The 18,387-nt window shown below is 42.2% G+C and overlaps 2 protein-coding genes across 4 annotated transcripts in view; both read left to right on the forward strand.

The window, feature by feature from the left end:
* Khdc4 (KH domain containing 4, pre-mRNA splicing factor) overlaps window positions 1-7,461 on the forward strand; it is a 27,755-nt gene extending 20,294 nt beyond the window's left edge. The window contains exons 11-14 of one of the 2 annotated variants that reach the window (XR_003836195.1): window positions 3,198-3,359; window positions 4,296-4,380; window positions 5,281-5,372; window positions 6,160-7,391. Coding sequence is in view for 1 of the 2 variants with exons in the window: in XM_021158249.2 (XP_021013908.1) it covers window positions 3,198-3,359; window positions 4,268-4,380; window positions 5,281-5,372; window positions 6,160-6,359 (567 nt within the window). In the remaining variant the exon portion in view is untranslated. Of the gene's footprint in view, window positions 1-3,197; window positions 3,360-4,267; window positions 4,381-5,280; window positions 5,373-6,159 lie in introns of both variants that reach the window. The other variant, XM_021158249.2, reaches the window with a different exon arrangement.
* A 3,359-nt stretch (window positions 7,462-10,820) lies between these two features.
* The window catches only part of Rit1 (Ras like without CAAX 1), a 12,126-nt gene continuing 4,559 nt past the window's right edge, over window positions 10,821-18,387 (forward strand). Inside the window, exons 1-3 of one of the 2 annotated variants that reach the window (XM_021157717.2) lie at window positions 10,821-10,929; window positions 11,297-11,441; window positions 11,579-11,635. In XM_021157717.2, coding sequence (XP_021013376.1) covers window positions 11,336-11,441; window positions 11,579-11,635 — 163 coding nt within the window. In that variant the 5' untranslated portion in view covers window positions 10,821-10,929; window positions 11,297-11,335. The other variant, XM_029475439.1, reaches the window with a different exon arrangement.

Genomic DNA, 18,387 nt, shown 5'->3' on the forward strand with positions numbered 1-18,387 from the left:
AAAAAAAAAAAAAAAAAATAAGGAAGGGGGAGATGTGGGAACATGGTCCAGGAATGGCGTGTGTAAGTTTTCTGAGTGCTTGTGAGAGTACTCCAGGAAAGCAAGAACCTTGGACCTCAGATTCTTGAAAAATAGGGAATTATTCTTGGATTATGCTTTCGTGCCCCTCTCAGGTATAGTGGATAGATAGGAGTGAATTTACATTATTTAGATTATTTATTAAATATAGGTTATTTTTTAAAACTGGCTATTGTTACTTGTTTATATACGTCTGTAGAATTTTTCCATGTGAGACTTCTCTGTCACATAAGGCTAGCTCTTGTGATTAAACACTAATCATGTGACTTCTCTTTAACTCTCAAGGTATAAATTGTGAGATGCTCTGAATAAAAGTTGGTTATTGAATTAGACTTTAGTCCACCTCATTTTTTGACTCCATTCTCCCAGGTCCTCCCGTCTCTAGAGTGGTAAACAAGAGATGGGGATAAAAAGCACACCTGTAATAGGAAACAGTATAATGTTGTTTTGCCATGGTGAGGATTGTCTTCATGCTTTTGGATCAGTTATCTGGATAAAAGGTGGTATATATGAATATTCAATCACTGGAATGGGTGATATTTGTAAGACTAATCAGCCCAGACACAATAATATGAATCTTAGCATAATTAAGGACTCTTTTCAAAGTTCTACTAATGGAGACAATGGCTGTATAAAGATGCAGAAGGGAATGCCTGATGGTATCGCTTACCAGGGTTGTTATTAGTATCCTTAGAATAACGATGGTACCAGTGGTTTAGAAAAATGACCTCTGGCTGGGAGGTGTTGGCACATCCCTTTAATCCCAGCTCTTTGCAGGCAGAGCCAGCTAGCCTGGCTTACCGAGTTTGTTCCAGGACAGCCAGGACTACCCAGAGAAACCTTGTCTTCAAAACAAAACAAAACAAAAGAACCTTTGGTTTTGTGTGGCACGTGGCATTTAACAAAAACAATCTCTTGAACCATCTATTCATGGGCTCTTAAAAGGAAATTTGTATGGCATAGGAGCACTATGCACAAGTAACAGTGGATAAGTCCACCTGCTCTTTAGACCATCAAAGGGATTTTGCTATCTCTGTCTGTCTCCTGGAGTGCTGGGATTGAAGGCTTGTACCTCCACTGCCTGGCTTTCATTCTTAATCTCACACAGATGATTTCCCTGCCATCTATGATGCTTGCAGGTACCCTTAGACCCAGCCATCTTTTATTGTTTCTTAATAAGGTTAATTCATCTCATTAAATCTTACTTGAGGAAATGGGCCATATTGCTACTGTTATATTTTCTGTATTAGAAGCGAAGGTTACGAAAACTTAACACTTTAAAGGGAATATGACTTAAGAAAAAAATCTTACTTTAACTCCTGTTTTTAACAGTCTTAGAGTCTAGTTTTATCAGGTAAAGACAAAGTTCAGTAGTAGTAGAGTGCATGGTCTTGTTTCTAATCCCAATAAAATAAAATAAAAGAATTTTAGGAAAAATTTGGACTTCTAACCCATCTGTACATTATCTACAAACCTCAGTTGTAAGAGAAAGGTAAAATTAGAAGAACATAGTAATGGATTAATGGTGGGCCCTTCCATGTGGTCTCCTTCTAATGAGTCCATGCCTGAATAAACTCTATAGCCTTAAACCATTACCTAGCTATCTGCCTCTGGGCTATGAGCACAGTTGTACAGTTTATAACAAAAAAGGTCATTAGTGGCTGGGGAGATGACCCAGCAGTTAGGGGTTTTTGCAGTTATAAGGACCTTAGTTTGGATGACGCTTTTGGTGAGTGCCTTTCAATTACCTTCAGTAAGAAAAAGTAAAAATTGCTGCACGTATCTGTAACCCCAGTTCCCTAGGAGGCAGAGACACAAGGATCCTTTCAACTTCTGGCTAGGCCAGAAATCATTTGCAAGTTCAAGGAGACAACCTGCTTCAAAGGAATAGTTGGAGAATGAGAGACACCCAGTGCCCTCCCTGGCCTCTAGGTGTGTGCACAGATACATTCCACACATAGAAAATTTAAAGACTTAAAAACTACATTCTTTTGAAGATTATTTTATTATTTTATGTATGTGAGTACATTGTAGCTGTACAGATGGTTGTGAACCTTCATGTGGTTGTTGGGAATTGAATTTTAGAACCTCTGCTTGCTCCACTCCAGCCCAAAGACTTATTTATTATTATAATACATAAGTACACTTGAGATGTGCCAGAAGAGAGCTTCAGATCTCATTACAGGTGGTTGTGAGCCACCGTTTGGTTGCTGGGATTTGAACTCAGGACCTTTGGAAGAGCAGTCAGTTCTCTTGCCTGCTGAGCCATATCGCCAGCCCCCAAAACTAAATTTTATTATAATCCTTCATCAATATTTTATATTTTTGAAAAGGTCTTTATATAACCTTGGTTGGCCTAGAACTTGCTATGTAGACCAGACCTTGAATTCACAAAGATCTGCTTGCTTCTGCCTCCTAAGTGCTGAAATTAAAGTGCGTGTATTATCAAGTACAACTATTTTTACTTTTTTAATTTTAGCTCTTTTGAGATTATTTTGTATGTATGAATGTTTTGCATGTATGTATATATTTATAAGTGTTGTGTGGGTGCCTGAAGATGTCAGAATGGGTTGTTGGCTCACCTTACAGGCACTTCCGAGCTACCATGTGGGTGCTGGGAACTAAACCAAGGTTCTCAGCATAGCAACAGCTGCTCTTAACTGCCAACCATCTCTCTAGCCCCAGGCTGTTTACTTTTTATTCTTAAGAAGGATCTAAAATCCCTTAGCTTTGAGTTACATCAGCTCTTTGTACTTGAAATGCAAAAAGGCATAGTGGATAATGCTGTGTCATTTCTTGCTGTACGGAGACTCTGGTTTTTTTTTATATAAAGGGGGACATAATGATAGAATCTTAAAGGATGTGAAGATTCGGCAAGTATCTGTTTATCAGTAATGTTAGGCTTTTGAGGCTTTAGAACTTCCTGGTCAGTGAGTATTGTGTGGTCTCCCCTTACTCCCTATGCCAGGTCAGCCTGAGAATCAGGGCAGGAGATCTAATTGACAGTTGTGGAGAATGGGAGTCAGAGCTGTGAAACACTCACTGTTGAGGTTTGTTCTTAGTGTTACTTATCCATCCAAGTCTCACCCTTTATTCCGCCTTGGTTTCTTTGGTCCTAGAGCCCAATAAGCGCTCCTTTTATTCCTGCTGCTCCTGTCAAAACTGCCTTGCCTGCTGGCCCCCAGCCCCAGCCCCCACTCCCAGCTCAGCCACAGTCACAGAAGAGGCGATTCACAGAGGAGCTGCCTGATGAACGGGACTCTGGACTGCTTGGATACCAGGTTAAATAAACACCACTCTTCCTTCTTATCTTACCCTGCTGTGTTCTCCCTTAAAATAGGAATTTGCATTCATATCAACTGTCTTATAAGATAGGAGTTTCCCTTCTGAAATCCAGTTATGCTAGGTTCTTATTCTTGAGGAATTAATTTAAAGCAAGAGTGAGTTTACTTTACCAGTTTTTTTTTTTTTGTTTTCGAGGTCAGTGATATACAGTTTAGAGGGAAGTCTCCCGTGACCAACACTCAGGAATTGTATTAAGTTTTACCCTTTTTTGTCTTTTTTTTAACGGAGATAATTGAAAGCCACTCCCTAAAAGCTGCCGATCTTCAAATTCATAATTTTTATATAACCTGTGGCTTTCAGTTTGCTGTTCTCTTTTGCCCCCTTAAAAAGAGAAAGGACAATTTTTCTCAGCTCTACCCTGCTCTTGCACCCCAGGAGACACATGGGAAAATGGAGTGGTGACACCATGACATAGGAAAGGTGATCTGGAGGAGGTGCAGTGTTAGAGTATGTGCAGTGCACAGGCCCTGGCTTTAGTCCCAGGTCAGGAAAGACTAGGATATAGGATAATTCCAGAAAAGGCACTTTTGTGTTTTATCACAGTCTTCGAGACATCTTCAGAACTAAGCATTTTGCAATTAATGTCACTAGGTTTCTAGAAGCCATTTGGATTTAGAGCAGTTGGTTAAACAATGAATTACACCATCCCCCTTATTAAATTCTACAGAAACAAGAACCCCTTCTTGACTTCAGTTATTTTTCCCAAATCCCAAAGAACGTGAAATGCCTTTTTAGTTGATGGCAGTTTGTCAGAGAGATGAGGCGCTTGACAGTTACAGTAAGGAGCTAAAGTCAATGCAGCAGTTGTAGATTTGCTAATGCTACTGTATTTTTCTGCTCATAGCATGGACCCATTCATATGACTAATTTAGGTACAGGCTTCTCCAGTCAGAATGAGATAGAAGGCGCAGGATCGAAGCCGGCAAGTTCCTCAGGCAAAGAGCGAGAGAGGGACAGGTAAGTTATTGGAACAGAACAGTTCATTGAAAACTGGGTAATATGATAGCAACCTCTGTCTCAAAAGGTAGTTATATTCTGGGTTTGGGGCATTTTCCTAAATTAGGCAGTCATAGAAGTGTTAATGCAATCGAGTCACTTACTGCTTCAGAATGATAGAGCCTGGTGTGGTGGTAGATGCCCCTTCAGGAGATAAAGGCAGGAAGATCAAGAGTTCAAGACCATCAAGTTTGAGGCCATCTTGGGCTACAGAAGACAGTCCCTCAAAAAAATAAAATGAGTTGTGTTGGATAGATAAGATAGATAGATAGATAGATAGATAGATAGATAGATAGATAGATAGATAGATAGATAGATAGATAGATAGACAGACAGACAGATGGTTCAGAGGTTAAGATGACTCAATCAGGGGATCCAGGTTCAGTTCCCAGCACCCTTATGTAAATTCACAAGCCCTGGTAACTTCAATCCCAGGGCATCCACCACTCTTTTCTGGTCTCCATGGGAACTTGCCATGGGGTACACATGTATGTAGGCAACATACTCATAAAAATAAAGTAAAATTTAAAAAGAAAAGCACCCATATTATGGGTAGAAATATTTGAATCAGTTTGTAGTTTAGGGTGTCATATATGGACTCTCCTTTCCTGTTCATGACATTAGCCTTCATAAGTGGTAGTGAGGAGGCATATAGCTCAGTGGAAGAGCCTTTAACTGTCGAGGAGGGAACTGAATTCTTCTTTTAATAGTCTTAACTATATGATTAAAGAGGGGGAGGACCAAGGTAAATGGTTAAGGTGTTGGTCTTTTGTTACTCATATCAGCAGCTACTATTGATATTTTGACTAAGTTATTCAAAATACTGGACCTCTCTGAGAAGAACTGTTCTGCTTTTGACAGGCAGTTGATGCCTCCACCAGCTTTTCCAGTGACTGGAATAAAAACTGAGTCTGATGAAAGGAATGGGTCTGGGGCCTTAGCCGGAAGCCATGGTGAGTACAGTGCAGCTGGGGGTGGGATGACAAGTAGGGGTGGAAACGGTTAGTCTTCTAACCTGGTGGTCAACCAGATTAATCCAATTTCAGTCATCTACTGGCTAATAACAACACTTTTTTTTTTTTTTTTTTTTTTAATTTGTAAGGACAGTATATAGCTTTCCATTTTTAGCCATTCTGTGTCAGGAATACAGTTGCCTAATTTATATCTTATACATCCCAGTGGCATGAAAGTCCTAGGAAATACTAATGATTGGGAGGTAATTTCAAAATCCTGTCGGTCATTTTGTCTAATTGGGGGTCATCAGGTGTAGATTTAGGAAAAGTTAATTTTCCTATGTGTTGGGAGCTGAGCTCATCACCCCGCAGCATCCCGGCACTCTGCATCCTGTGCATGGGGATACGCTGTATTCCCTGCCTCTAGTTGATAACAGTGAACAGAAGAAGAAAAAACGGTTTTCTTTTCTTCTTTTCTTTTAGCTCTTTAAAAGAGATGAAATGTTAGTCTCCAGAGACTCACTTGCTAACTTTCCTTTTTTCTTTTCTTTTTTTTTTTCTTTTTTCTTTCTCTGTTTTCTTACATGGTTCTGGTGGATTGTCATTTGCTGGTGCTGGCTGTTTTTCGTGATATCATCAACGTTATGGGGTGACCATTGACCCTGTGGCTACAAAATGGTGTCCAACTAACCACTTATAATTAACATCTTTTTTTTTAATTAACGAATTTATGGTATTTTTTCTTGGTGGGGGATGGGGTCGGGGTTGGGGTTGTTCTCTCTTCTAGATTATCCAGCCAAGAAGATGAAAACGGCAGAGAAGGGATTTGGCTTAGTAGCTTACGCTGCAGACTCCTCTGATGAAGAGGAAGAACATGGAGGTCATAAAAATGCAAGTAGCTTCCCACAGGGCTGGAGTTTGGGCTATCAGTACCCTTCATCACAGCCACGAGCTAAGCAGCAGATGCCATTTTGGATGGCCCCATAGAAAATAGTGGACAGAGCTTTGACCCTCAGTGACTCTCTTAGCAATAATGCATGCACTTGATTAAACAAGACTCTGGGACCTGTTCTGGGGGCCATCTCGGATCTTCGAAGACGTTAGGGACACAGTGTCCCCTGTCATAAAGGGATGCCATTCTTTTTAAAACCCTATTTCTGCAGTGGCATAACATCCGTTAAAATTCACTTAGAATCACAAATTTGCATCAAGCTTTTTAACAGTTGATGAAATGTGCTTGTCCAGTGAGATATCAGGACAGAGTCATTGCTACATATGTTTGACCTGATCTAGCCTTTTCCAAATGAATAGCCTCAACTCTGTTGTAAAGAAAGTTTTATTTGTATTTTACTACTATTGGGTCAATTTTGATAACTGGTTACAAACAAAGCCTTACTATTTATTAGTGGGAAATGGTTTTAAGACCCTTCCTTCCATACTTACATGTAATTCTAAGAGCTCCTCATCCCTCTTTCTTTCCATTTGGAGTCTTTGTTTGGAAAATGCTGTTTTACTAATTTAGAATGGTCAAATACAACTGGATCCTGAACAGGAAAATGCAGTTATTTTTGCATTGTTTCTTTACTGGGATGATCCAAAGCTGGCACCTTTAGGCACACTTGTTTCAGATAGCCATTGCTGTTGGCACTGCCCTTCTAAGCTCCCGGTTTCCAGCTCGGTCAAAGAAACCGTGAAACACTCATCTGTCTCTCTCAGAACTGGCTGCAGCAAGAAGAGGGATGTGGTGCCACCGACAGGACGGTGACTCTGACTGGAATTGCAACTTGTCCTTTTTTCTTGGCATTGCGGGTTTTGCCAAAAGAACTTTTTTGTATCAAATATTGATTTGTGGAAGTGAAGGAATTGGTGGTGAGCCAGGAGCGTCTGAGATACTGACTGTCATTTTTGCACATTTTTGAATACTTTGCGGGCTGGCTTTGTACAAACTTATTCTCTGGTTTCTTGTATGTTGTAAATAATTAGACCATAATTTCATTATAAATAAATGTATAAATATTCTGCTTGTCATTTCTCTTTTTCTTCCCTAGCCTGTTCATACACTAATATCAATAAACTCTTTAATTATTTATTTTTTTAATGTGCATTGTTGTTTTGTTGCATGTATGTGTGTGGGAGGGAGGGATCAGATCCCTTGGAGCTGGAGTAATGTATGTAGATATGAGTTGCTGTGTGGCAAATGGGAATTGAAGCTGGATCCCCTGACGTCGTGCTTTTACCTTTGAGTCATCTCTCCAGCCCCTTAATATCCTTCTGTATGCATAGCATAAACCCTGCCCAACAAGAACATAACATGCGCCTGCATTTGCATATGCCCCTTACGCTGATAACTTTGAAAAAATATCCTTAATATAAAAGGATTTATAATTATTTTTAAGTTACATGTTTTCTATTTTTTATTTTTCCCCTTCAATGGTTTATTTTGTTTTTGAGATAGGGTCTCACTGTATGCTCTTCTGGCCTCCAAGGGGGCCATGCAATACATATAGTTACAAATACATCCAGAGAAAAAGAAATCTTAAAAGATTAATGAATACACTTTTGTTCCACAATGTGTGTAGCTGTCGGAGGACATCCCTTCAGGAATGAATTCTTTCCTTCCACTGTGCTTCCAGTGAACAAACTAAGCTCTTCAGGGCTACATGATAAGTACCACTAATATCTGAGCCACCTGGGTGGAGTACTGTATGAAACAGGCTAGCCTCATTCTCCTAGAGATCTGCCTGCCTCTGAGTCCAGAATTCTGGGGTTAAGGATACCTACCAGGTTTGACCTTCCATCTGGCCTTTAACTACTGTGTAGCTCAGCGTAGTTACAACCACTGCCTAAAAGGTACTCGAATGTTTTCTTGTCTCTTGTGCTTTCGGTAATTGAACCTAGAACTCTGTGCTCGATAAAATTCTACCACTGAGATACATCCTCAACACTTCCCCCTTTGGAGTTTTGGAGACCGTTTCCTGTAGCACTAGCTACCCTGGAACTCTGATATGTAGACCAGAATGACCTTGAGAGATGTTTCTGCCTCTGTCTCAAGAGTGTTGGTATTCTGGGCATATGCTACTGTGTCTGGTTACTTAGTTCACTCTGTTGGTTTTTTATTTATATGAGTACACTGTAGCTGTCTTCAGACACACTAGGAGAGGGCATCAGATCCCTTTATAGATGGTTATGAGCTACCATGTATTTGCTAGGAATTGAACTCAAAACCTCTTGGAGAGCAAGTGGTCAGTGCTCTTAACCTCTGAGCCATCTCTCTAGCCCCTTGCTCTCTTTATAAATTATTTTGAAGGCTAGGCATGGAGGTAGATCTCTTAGGCCAGGTGTACACCGTGATTTCCAGGAGAGCCAGTACTATGTAGAGAGACCCTATGACAGAGAGAGAGAAATTAGTATTTTGAGACACCATTTTTTTTTGTCACCACTATTTCTGTGAAGAAACACTATGCACGAGGCAACTCTAGTAAAGCATCTAATTGCGGGCTTTGTAGCTGGCCTTTGCTGCTTTGTGGGTTCTTTTTCACACCCTTCATCCCCCCAGTTTCGCCCCTAACACTAGATAGGAGAGAAATTAGGAAAATCCCTGAATCTAATTTCTTCTGTTTCTTCTTTGACCACAGCTACTAAGAAACCACAGCCAACCGCCGTAAACCACCAGCAGCCACCCACCCAGACCATCAGGCACAGCATTTATATACTATAAATAAATAAAGTTCTAGAATTCCAAAGGTTACACAATTAATTGCAGAAACTGCAGCTGGTAAAACCATGCCTCTGTTAGAGCACAAGGCATGAGTTCAATTCCCAGCAAACACGTGGTAGCTTATAACCATGTGTAATGGGATCAGCAAATCATAGCTGCTGCAGTCAGTTCAAGCAACCCCATATCCTCACACCTGGGATTGAAACAGCTGCCTGAGACCACACCCAATTCTTCAAAAGTTGTAGCAACACATGAAAGCACTTATCCCAGAACTCAGGAGGTGGAGGATGGGGGATTTTGCATTCAAGGCCAGCCTGGGATATATGAGACTCAGACCCTAAAAACAAGATAAAATAATAATTGTCCTTGGAAGACTGAGGCAAGGTTGCTATGGTTTTGAAGTCAGCCTGGCCTGTGAAGTAGAGCCCTAAACCATCCTTTCTGTTCCCTCCTGGTCTCCCTTCAGCACTGTTATGCTGAGACAGAAAGGTCAGGCACTGTAGACTAGCTTAAGCTGCTCACCTATATCCTGGCTCCAGCAGAAAAGGGAAGTGGAGGTTGCAAGAATAATGTAGGAAAGTTTCACTCCATGTGATGTGCAGAGTGGATGAAGATAGTGCCCAGTTATGCTAATTTGTTTTTTATGAGACTGGGTCTCACATTGTAGCCTTTACTAGCTTAGAAGTCAAAAGAGACCTGCCATCTCTCTGACTTGTCTAAAGCTGGTCACAAACTGAGGGATACACCTGCCTCTGGAGTGCTGGAATTAAAGCATGAACTATCTGCTTTTTTAAAAGGTGTATTTATTCATATGCATGTTTTTGCCTATGTGTATATATGTGCACCATTTGTATTCCTGATGCCTGCAAATGGTTAGAAGAGGGTTGTGGATCCCCTGAAACTGGATGGTTGTGGGCCACTGTGTGGGTGCTAGCGACTGAATCCTGATTCTGTGCTGAAGCAAGAAGTGTTTTTAACTACTGATAATTTCTCCTGAGCTCTGCTTTTAAGACAGGGTTTCATGCAACCCGATGTCGAATTTAGCTGGTATGCAAGGTGGCCCTTGTACTGCTTGGCACAAACACCTTCCAAATGCTTGATTTATATGGGTGTGCTTCCATCCTAGCTGACTTGTATTTGTCTTAATAGTTTTAAAATTTAAAATTCCAACTAGAATAACTGGATACTGCGATCATCTGGTTTTGGTTTCAAGAGCTTTTGATATGACAGCATTTTTGGAAAATGAGGCGCTGCTTTGTAGCAAGTACCATACCTACCCTAATGTAATCCTGTATTTTTGAAAGATTGAGGGTGTGTGGGTTTGTTGTGCTGTACATCTGGTGACAGATATTTTCTCTCCACCAGCAGCAAATAACCCTAAATTGATCACTTTAAAAGTATCTGTTCGGGGCTGGAAAGATGGCTTAGCTGTTAAGAGCACCGACTGCTCTTCCAAAGGTCCTGAGTTCAAATCCCAACAACCACATGGTAGCTCACAACCATCTTAACAAGATCTGACACCCTCTTCTGGAGTGTCTGAAGACAGCTACACTGTACTTACATATAATAAATAAATAAATTTTTAAAAGTATCTGTTCGATTAATAGAACATCCATTTATGTAAGTGCAAGCCTTGAGATTCATATGTGACCAGAGGGCTTTGCGAGTTAGAGGTAGGCGTGGGGCGGAGCAGAGTATCTGTCAGCTGTGGGGGCGGGGCTCAGGGTCGCGCCCCGCCCACCGGCGCCATCTTCCAGGACCCGGGCGGGGCCCTGGGCTGTGGGGCGCAGCTGGGGAAGGAACGCGGGTTACCACCCGACCTCGGAGCTGGTTTCAGAGGTACAGGCTCAGGTGGACAGGGCGGGGGGTGACGGTGGCGGGAAAGGTGGTGAAGTGTGGGAGCCACGGCCACCGGGAAAGAACGTGGCGGTGTCAGGCAGCACTCAGCACTCATCCGGCTCCTTCCTACTGGCGCGCTGCCTCAATCTGAAGTTCCAAGTTCTTTTTAGTTTTCTGGAAAAAGTAAGTTTGGACATCTATGATCTGTTTTAGGACTGAGACTGGTTGGGAAGGGAGAGGATGTAGGGCTTCTTAGCGTTCTGCAATGAGCAGAGTAGGCCACGGTGTTTGGGGACGGACGCAGGAGGCTCAAGCTGTGGCCCACTGTTTCCATACTGGATTGAATGTTCTGTGCCTTCTCCTCTAGGAGGCCTTTCCCAGGGGCCCAGGACTGCCCGGGAGGACAATGGAGTCCGGAGCTCGCCCCGTTGGTAGCAGCTGTAGCAGCCCTGCAGCGCTCTCCCGGGAATACAAACTAGTGATGCTGGGTGCCGGTGGAGTTGGGAAGAGTGGTAGGTAACCATTTCTGTTTGCCACACACGTTTGAAACGCAATCCTCAGACCAGATGGGTTACTGGCTCTTGTGCAAAATTGATAGCTAAAATACTTCCTGGTCACACTGTCCTGAGTTGCATCTCTTGTTTTGAAGCCATGACAATGCAGTTCATCAGCCACCGATTCCCAGAAGACCATGACCCCACCATTGGTAAGTCAGCTCCTTGTTTATATTTCCAGATACAGCCTGGGAAAGTATCTCAATAGAGTTAGAGCTTAAAAAATAATATTTATATTCTAAGCTTGTTTGTGTATGTAATTCATACTTACTTAGAAACAAGAATAAACATTTGAGTATTTACTTTAGACTTCATATGCACATTTATGCTATCTTTAGTCTTCGAATTACGTTGATAGACAAACTGTCTTTTTTATTTAAGGACATATAATGTATTGTTAGATTAAAGGAAAAGTTTAACGATCACTCAATGAAACCTTTTCTTACTGTCACTGTTCAGGGTCTGACATGAGACTAACCCTGAAGGATGAGTCAGCTGGTTTGAACTTCCACAAAAGGAAGCAGAAAAACAAGTAGAGCCAGCCTGCTGAACTCTTAGAACCAATCTTCCACTCAGAGCTCTTCCTTTATTTCCTTATCCTTGCAGCTTGTATATATATATATATATATATATATATATATATATATATATATATAGTTATATATATATATATATATATTGTCTTCCTTGATAGCAGGTCGAAGCCCAAGCTAGCCTTGAACTCATAACACTCCTTCTGCTTAATCTGAGAGTAGAGGCCTGAACCCCATGCGCAGTTCTGTAGTTCGTGGATTGTATTGTTGTTATTAGCTGCTATCTGCTATCGACTGAAATGTTACAAAATCATAAGGAGGCAGTTTTGATTCTGAGTGATTATCTTAAATGTTGGGCTGAGGAGGGCACAAAGCTCTGCCATGAGCTGGGAGTGATGACAGACATCTGTAACGCCAGCACTTGGGAAGCAAAGGCAGGAGGAGTGTGCATTCAGCACCAGGCTCGGTGGCATAAAGGTTGGCCAAGAGTACATGGTAAGATCCTCTGTGAAAACACAAACAAAAGCCAGCTGATCTCTGCCTGTGCTCATTTTATTCAGCACGTGTGTCTGCGGGTTTGGGAAAACTAGAAATACTTCTAGTCTTTTTTTTTTTTTTCCAAAACAGGGTTTCTCTGTGTAGCCCTGGCTGTCCTCAAACTCAGAAATCCGCCTGCCTCTGCCTCCCAAGTGCTGGGATTAAAGGCATGTGCCACCACTGCCTGGCTACTTCTTGTCTTTTTATCGAACTGCATGGGAGTTCTTCATTTCTGTGTTAGGGATCAAGCCCAGGGCCGCACACAGGCTGAGTCCACGCTATACCACTGAACTGCATCCCAGCTCTGCTCTGGCAACCTTAGTACACTGTTGCAGAGACTCAGACTGTGGTATGGGAACTCCATGAATAAAATCAACCCAGGGCTTGGGATCAACTTCATTCCAGGCAGTAGCTCCAGGCTGCCCTGTGCTCCCAGTGCAGAGGCCAGATTCAAAGTGTCAGCTTTAGTGTTTCCTCACTAGAGGGAAGTGATCTGTGCCAAGTGGCCAGGCGGGTCAGTATCTACCCTCTGCTTGTAGGATGAGTGTTTGTCACTACTGCCCTCCTGCACTGCTGGCTCCTGGGTGTGGGAAGACTGGCTTTCTACACCCACCTAGTTATTCTGCCCTTGTTTATAGTGAGAACTAGCCACACCTAGAGATTGGCTGGAAAATGTCACATGGTCACCTCAGTTGGGCTCAGAGCCCAGACCTTGAGCTCAGGCCACAGAGTGTAGTGGCCCATGTCCTGACTTCAGTCCTTGGTAGAAGGGTAGATAATTTATGTGCCTCCTTTGTTTTGGTTTCCTATACAGGTTTGTAGAACAATCAAAATAGGCAGAATTTTCTTTGGCCGTGTCCAATGTTATCTGTTTTCTTGTGCTGTGATGTAATCCTGAGCAACTGCTCAGGGCTCATCTCTACCTCATTAACAGGCACCACTGATAGTCTTTTTATGTTAGCATGGTAGCTAACATGCAGTAGAGTGAAGTTTAATGGTCGTCATACAGTTTTATGTTAGCATGGTAGCTAACATGCAGTAGAGTGAAGTTTAATGGTCGTCATACAGTTTGAGATGTGAACTGCAAAAACAGTAACAAACTTGGACATATCTATGGATTTGCCACTGAAGAACCCGATGCACCCTGGGACTTACTGTGATGGGAAGGTGAGGGCTCTGCGGCTGAGGAGCATGTACCACCCGATAACTCTTGAATAAGGACCTCACTCTCCTCAGGTCTCTCTTCACTGCAATCTGTTTAGATAACCTAACTATGGCTTAGCATCTGTGGTAATGATGCGTGCCCCAATAGCCTGGTGACCTGAATTTATGCAAAACCCACGGAAAGATGGAAGGAGAGACTGGACTCGACAATGTTGTCTTCTTGGTTTCTGTATACATACTGTGGCACATGTGGGTATGTATACACACACATACACAGAGTCAAACATATATACAATAATAGAAATAATCTTTAAAGAAACAAAATAAAAACCAAGAGAACTCCAGAAGCAATCCCTCATTTCTTCTGTATATTTTTGGAAGTGACATTGAACGTTGTTTTTCTTTGTGGTGCTTGGGGTTGAGCTTTGGGGGTTGTGTAGACAAGCACTCAGCTATCAAACTATGTTCCCCAGCTTTCTTACGTTCTTCTACCCTAAGACGCTTTCGTTGGTTTGTCTGCCGTGGTGTGGACTGAGCTGAAGGCTGTATATATCTTGTGCAAACACTATTGCAGATCTGTACTCCTGCCTCATAAACTCCCTCTCTTCTTTAGGATTTATTTTCATCTTGTGGGTATGTTTGTCTATGCCCCACAGTGTGCCTGGTGTTTGCGGAAGCAGAAGGACATTGGGTCCTTGGGAACTGGAGTTCTACAAAGCTGTGAGCTCTCATTTGGGTTTTGTGAGGCAAACCTGGCTCATTGGAAGGAACCCCAAATCAGTCCATCTTTTGCCCTGTTCTGCTGCTCTCTCGGAATCGTGAGATTCAGCAGTCAATGTGCATGTGTCTTGAGCACACAGTGGACAAACAAAATTACAACTACAGAAGTGACCACATGTGTATACTCACATGTAAGCACAGATGGACATGTGACTGAAGTTAAAATCCAGTGTTAATCCCAGCCACTAAATTGATTTCAAAATTTAGCAATCTTGCCTGGCGTGGTGGCGCACACCTTTAATCCTAGCACTCAGGAGAGAGAGACAGCCAGATTTCTGAGTTCGAGGACAGCCTGGTCTACAAAGTGAGTTCTAGGACAGACAGGGCTACACAGAGAAACCCTGTTCGAAAAACAAAACAAAAAAAGCAACTTAGCAATCTTAACAGACAGTGATCTGTAATTCAGGAAGCATTGATTACATAGGCTTCTTCATCTCTGAAAAAGAGTCAGCAGCGGGGATTGATTTTTATTTATTTATTTATTTATTTATTTATTTATTTTTTGGTTTTTCGAGACAGGGTTTCTCTNTNTAGCNCTGGCTGTCCTGAAACTCACTTTGTAGACCAGGCTGGCCTCGAACTCAGAAATCCGCCTGCCTCTGCCTCCCGAGTGCTGGGATTAAAGGCGTGCGCCACCACGCCCGGCCGGGGATTGATTTTTAAATGTTAGGGACCAGTGAAATGGCTCAGACGGTAAAGGTCCCTGTCACCAACTCTGCCCCGAGCTTGGTCCCATGAACTCATATGGTTACTGCAAGGGACCCAGCCCCTGCTCTCCTCTTGCCGCTGGAGCCTCCTGTGTCGTGGGCTGGCAAGTTTGTTCAACTTGAGTCCTGCCCTTCAGTCTCACATGGTAGAAAGAGAAGCAGCTCTTGAAAGTTGTCCTCTGAAGTCCACATGCACTGTGTGACATGTGTGTGCCCATGTGCAAACAATTTTAAATGTGAAAGGGAAATATTTTGGGATATATGCAGCCAGTTTTTGGTTTTGGTTTCAAGATAGGGTTTCTTTGTGTTGCCCTAGCTGTCTTGGAACTCGCTCTGTAGACCAGGCTGGCCTCAAACTCACAGAGATCTGCCTGCCTCTGCCTCCCAGGGGGTAGAGTTGCTCTTTTTTTTTTTTTTTAAGGTTTATTTATTCTTATTTATATAAGTACACTGTAGTTGTCTTCAGACACACACCAGAAAAGAGCATTGATCCCATTACAGATGGTTGTGAGTCACCATGTGGTTGCTGGGAATTGAACTCAGGGCATCTGGAAGAGCAGTCAGTGCTCTTAACTGCTGAGCCATTTCTCCAGCTCCTAGACCTCATTTCTTTATGTTTTGGGAGTGGGTAGTATTTAGGGTAGGAGTGGAGTCAGGATCTTATGTAGCTGAGGACAGCTTTGAACTCTTGGTTGTGTTCCTCCACTCCCCATGTCCTAGGATCATTGGCATACACAGCTGATTGTAAGTTCAAGGGCTAGATTTGTTTATTTAAGACTCTCAAAAATAAACATTTTCTTGGGCTGCTGAGGCAGGAGGCTAACAAATTGAAGGACCATCTGTTCTACAGACCAAATTAAAGACTAGCTTGATCAACTTAATGAGACCTGGCATAGTGTCTTGCCACAAGTTAAAGATTAGAAAGGGTTACAGTGTGAAACCCTGCATCGAAAGGAAACAAAGTAAGAAAGAACTCTCTGTAGAGCTCACTGATAGAGCTTGTCTTTCAGAGGCCTTGGGTTCTCTCTTCAGAACATTCAAAGGAAAAAGTATCAGGAGGAGGCAGATCTTAGTGAGTCCCAGGTCAGCCCAGTCTACATGTCAAGTTGGCCATTCAGGGCTACATAGTGAGACCCTATCTCAAAAACAAAAAATAAACAACAACAACAAAGTGAAATTAAAAATTTTTAAAGGGCTAAGATAATTCCTGCTTGCAGGAGGTGGTGCACGTCTTTAATCCCAGCACTTGGGAGGCATTGGCAGAGGCAGGTGGATTTCTGACTTTGAGGCCAACCTGGTCTACAAAGTGAGCTCCAGGACAGCCAGGGCTATGTAGAGAAACTCTATCTCAAAAAGCCAAAATATATATATATATATCCTGCTTGTACCACATGCTAACACCCTGACTTTAGTCCTCAGTATTACAGCTAACAGCAATGTGCAGAAAAGAACTTGGTTTGCAGTGAAGGGGTTATAACATTTTCTAGGAAATAATAAAACTGTGAGGGATGCTTCACTGAATGTAGCACACTGGCTGTTCTTGCAAGGTCACAGATTTAGTTCCCAACATCAACCTGGCAGCTCAGAACCATCTGTAACTCGAGTTTCAGAGGATCTGATGCCCCCTTCTGCCCTCTAAGGCATCCAACAAGCACTTTCAGCCAAAACACTCATATGCATAAAATAAAATTTTAAAAAACTTAAAAAAAAAAAAAAACAGGCATTGATGCCTAGTGACTCTACCCTTTAACCCAGTATTCTGGGCTGAGGTGTGTAAGATGCACATGGCTTTTCAGTCAGGTAGCCCTGGAGTTTCATTCTGGCCCCATCGCTAATTAACTGTGGTTTGAAGAAGACATCCAGTGTTTTAGGATTGGCTGTTGGTTTGTTTTAAAGACAGAGTCTCACCTGTAACTCTCAGCCTCAGACTCACAGAAGTCTGCCTCCCTCTGCTCTCCTCATCCCATGGTGGGATTAAGGATGTGCTCCAGCACACCTGGCCTGCCTCTGTACCATCATACCTGGTCTTTTGCTGGAAAATGGAAATAATAATAATAATAATACTCTATTGGATTATTGTGACTATTAAGTATTTAGTGCATATGATTTAGCCTTATCTCTTGCATGTACTTTAATAATTGATAATTGAGACTAAGGGCGTGTACCACTATGCCCAACAGTTAAAATATTTCTTTAGTATGTGTGTGATGTGTATGTGTGGAGGGGGACTTATGCCACAGCACATGTGTGAAAATCAAAAGGAAAACTTTGTGGGTTCTATTCTCTCCTATTTATGTGGGTTTTAGGGATCTAACTCAGGTTAAAACTCAGAGCCATCTTTGATGGCCCCTGGCTTAATATTTTAAAAGAAATTCTTTCAGAATTCTTATGGTGCTTTTAATAAGAGTGACCCCACAGGCTCATGTATTTGAATGCTTAGTCACCAGGGACTGAAACTGTTTAAAGGATTAGAAGGATTAATAGTTATATCCTTGTTGGAGGAAGTGTGTTACTGAGGGTAGGCTCTTGTGTGTGTGCTCTCCCTATCCCTCCCCTCCCCCTCCCCCTCCCCCTCCCCCTCCCTTTCTCTGCCTATGTATAAGGTTGTAGCTCTCAGCTGTTGATCTACTGCTATGCATGCTGCTATGCTCCCCATCATTGTGGTAGTAAACTAACTGTTTGTAGGTAAGTCCCCAGCTAAATGCTTTCTTTCATAACCGTTCTTTGGTCATGGTGTCTTTTTACAGCAATAGTACAGTGACTAAGACAATCCCTTTCTTTTCTCTGCCTGCCTTCCTTCCTTCCTTCCTTCCTTCCTTCCTTCCTTCCTTCCTTCCTTCCTCCTTCCTTTCTTTTTTCTTTTCTTTTCTTTTCTTTTCTTTTCTTTTCTTTTCTTTTCTTTTCTTTTCTTTTCTTTTCTTTTCTTTTCTGTGTTTTCAAGACAGGATTTCTCTGTGTAGCCCTAGCTGTCCTGGAACTCACTCTGTAGACCAGGTTGGCCTCGAACTCAGAAATCCACCTGTCTCTGTCTCCTAAGTGCTGGGATTAAAGGCGTGCACCACCACTGCCCAGCTCGCTCGCTTGCTCTTTCTTTCTTTCTTTCTTTCTTTCTTTCTTTCTTTCTTTCTTTCTTTCTTTCTTTCTTTCTTTCTTTCTTTCTTCCTTCCTTCCTTCCTTCCTTCC

The sequence above is a fragment of the Mus caroli genome, chromosome 3, assembly GCF_900094665.2.
Source record: "Mus caroli chromosome 3, CAROLI_EIJ_v1.1, whole genome shotgun sequence".
Taxonomy (NCBI): domain Eukaryota; kingdom Metazoa; phylum Chordata; class Mammalia; order Rodentia; family Muridae; genus Mus; species Mus caroli.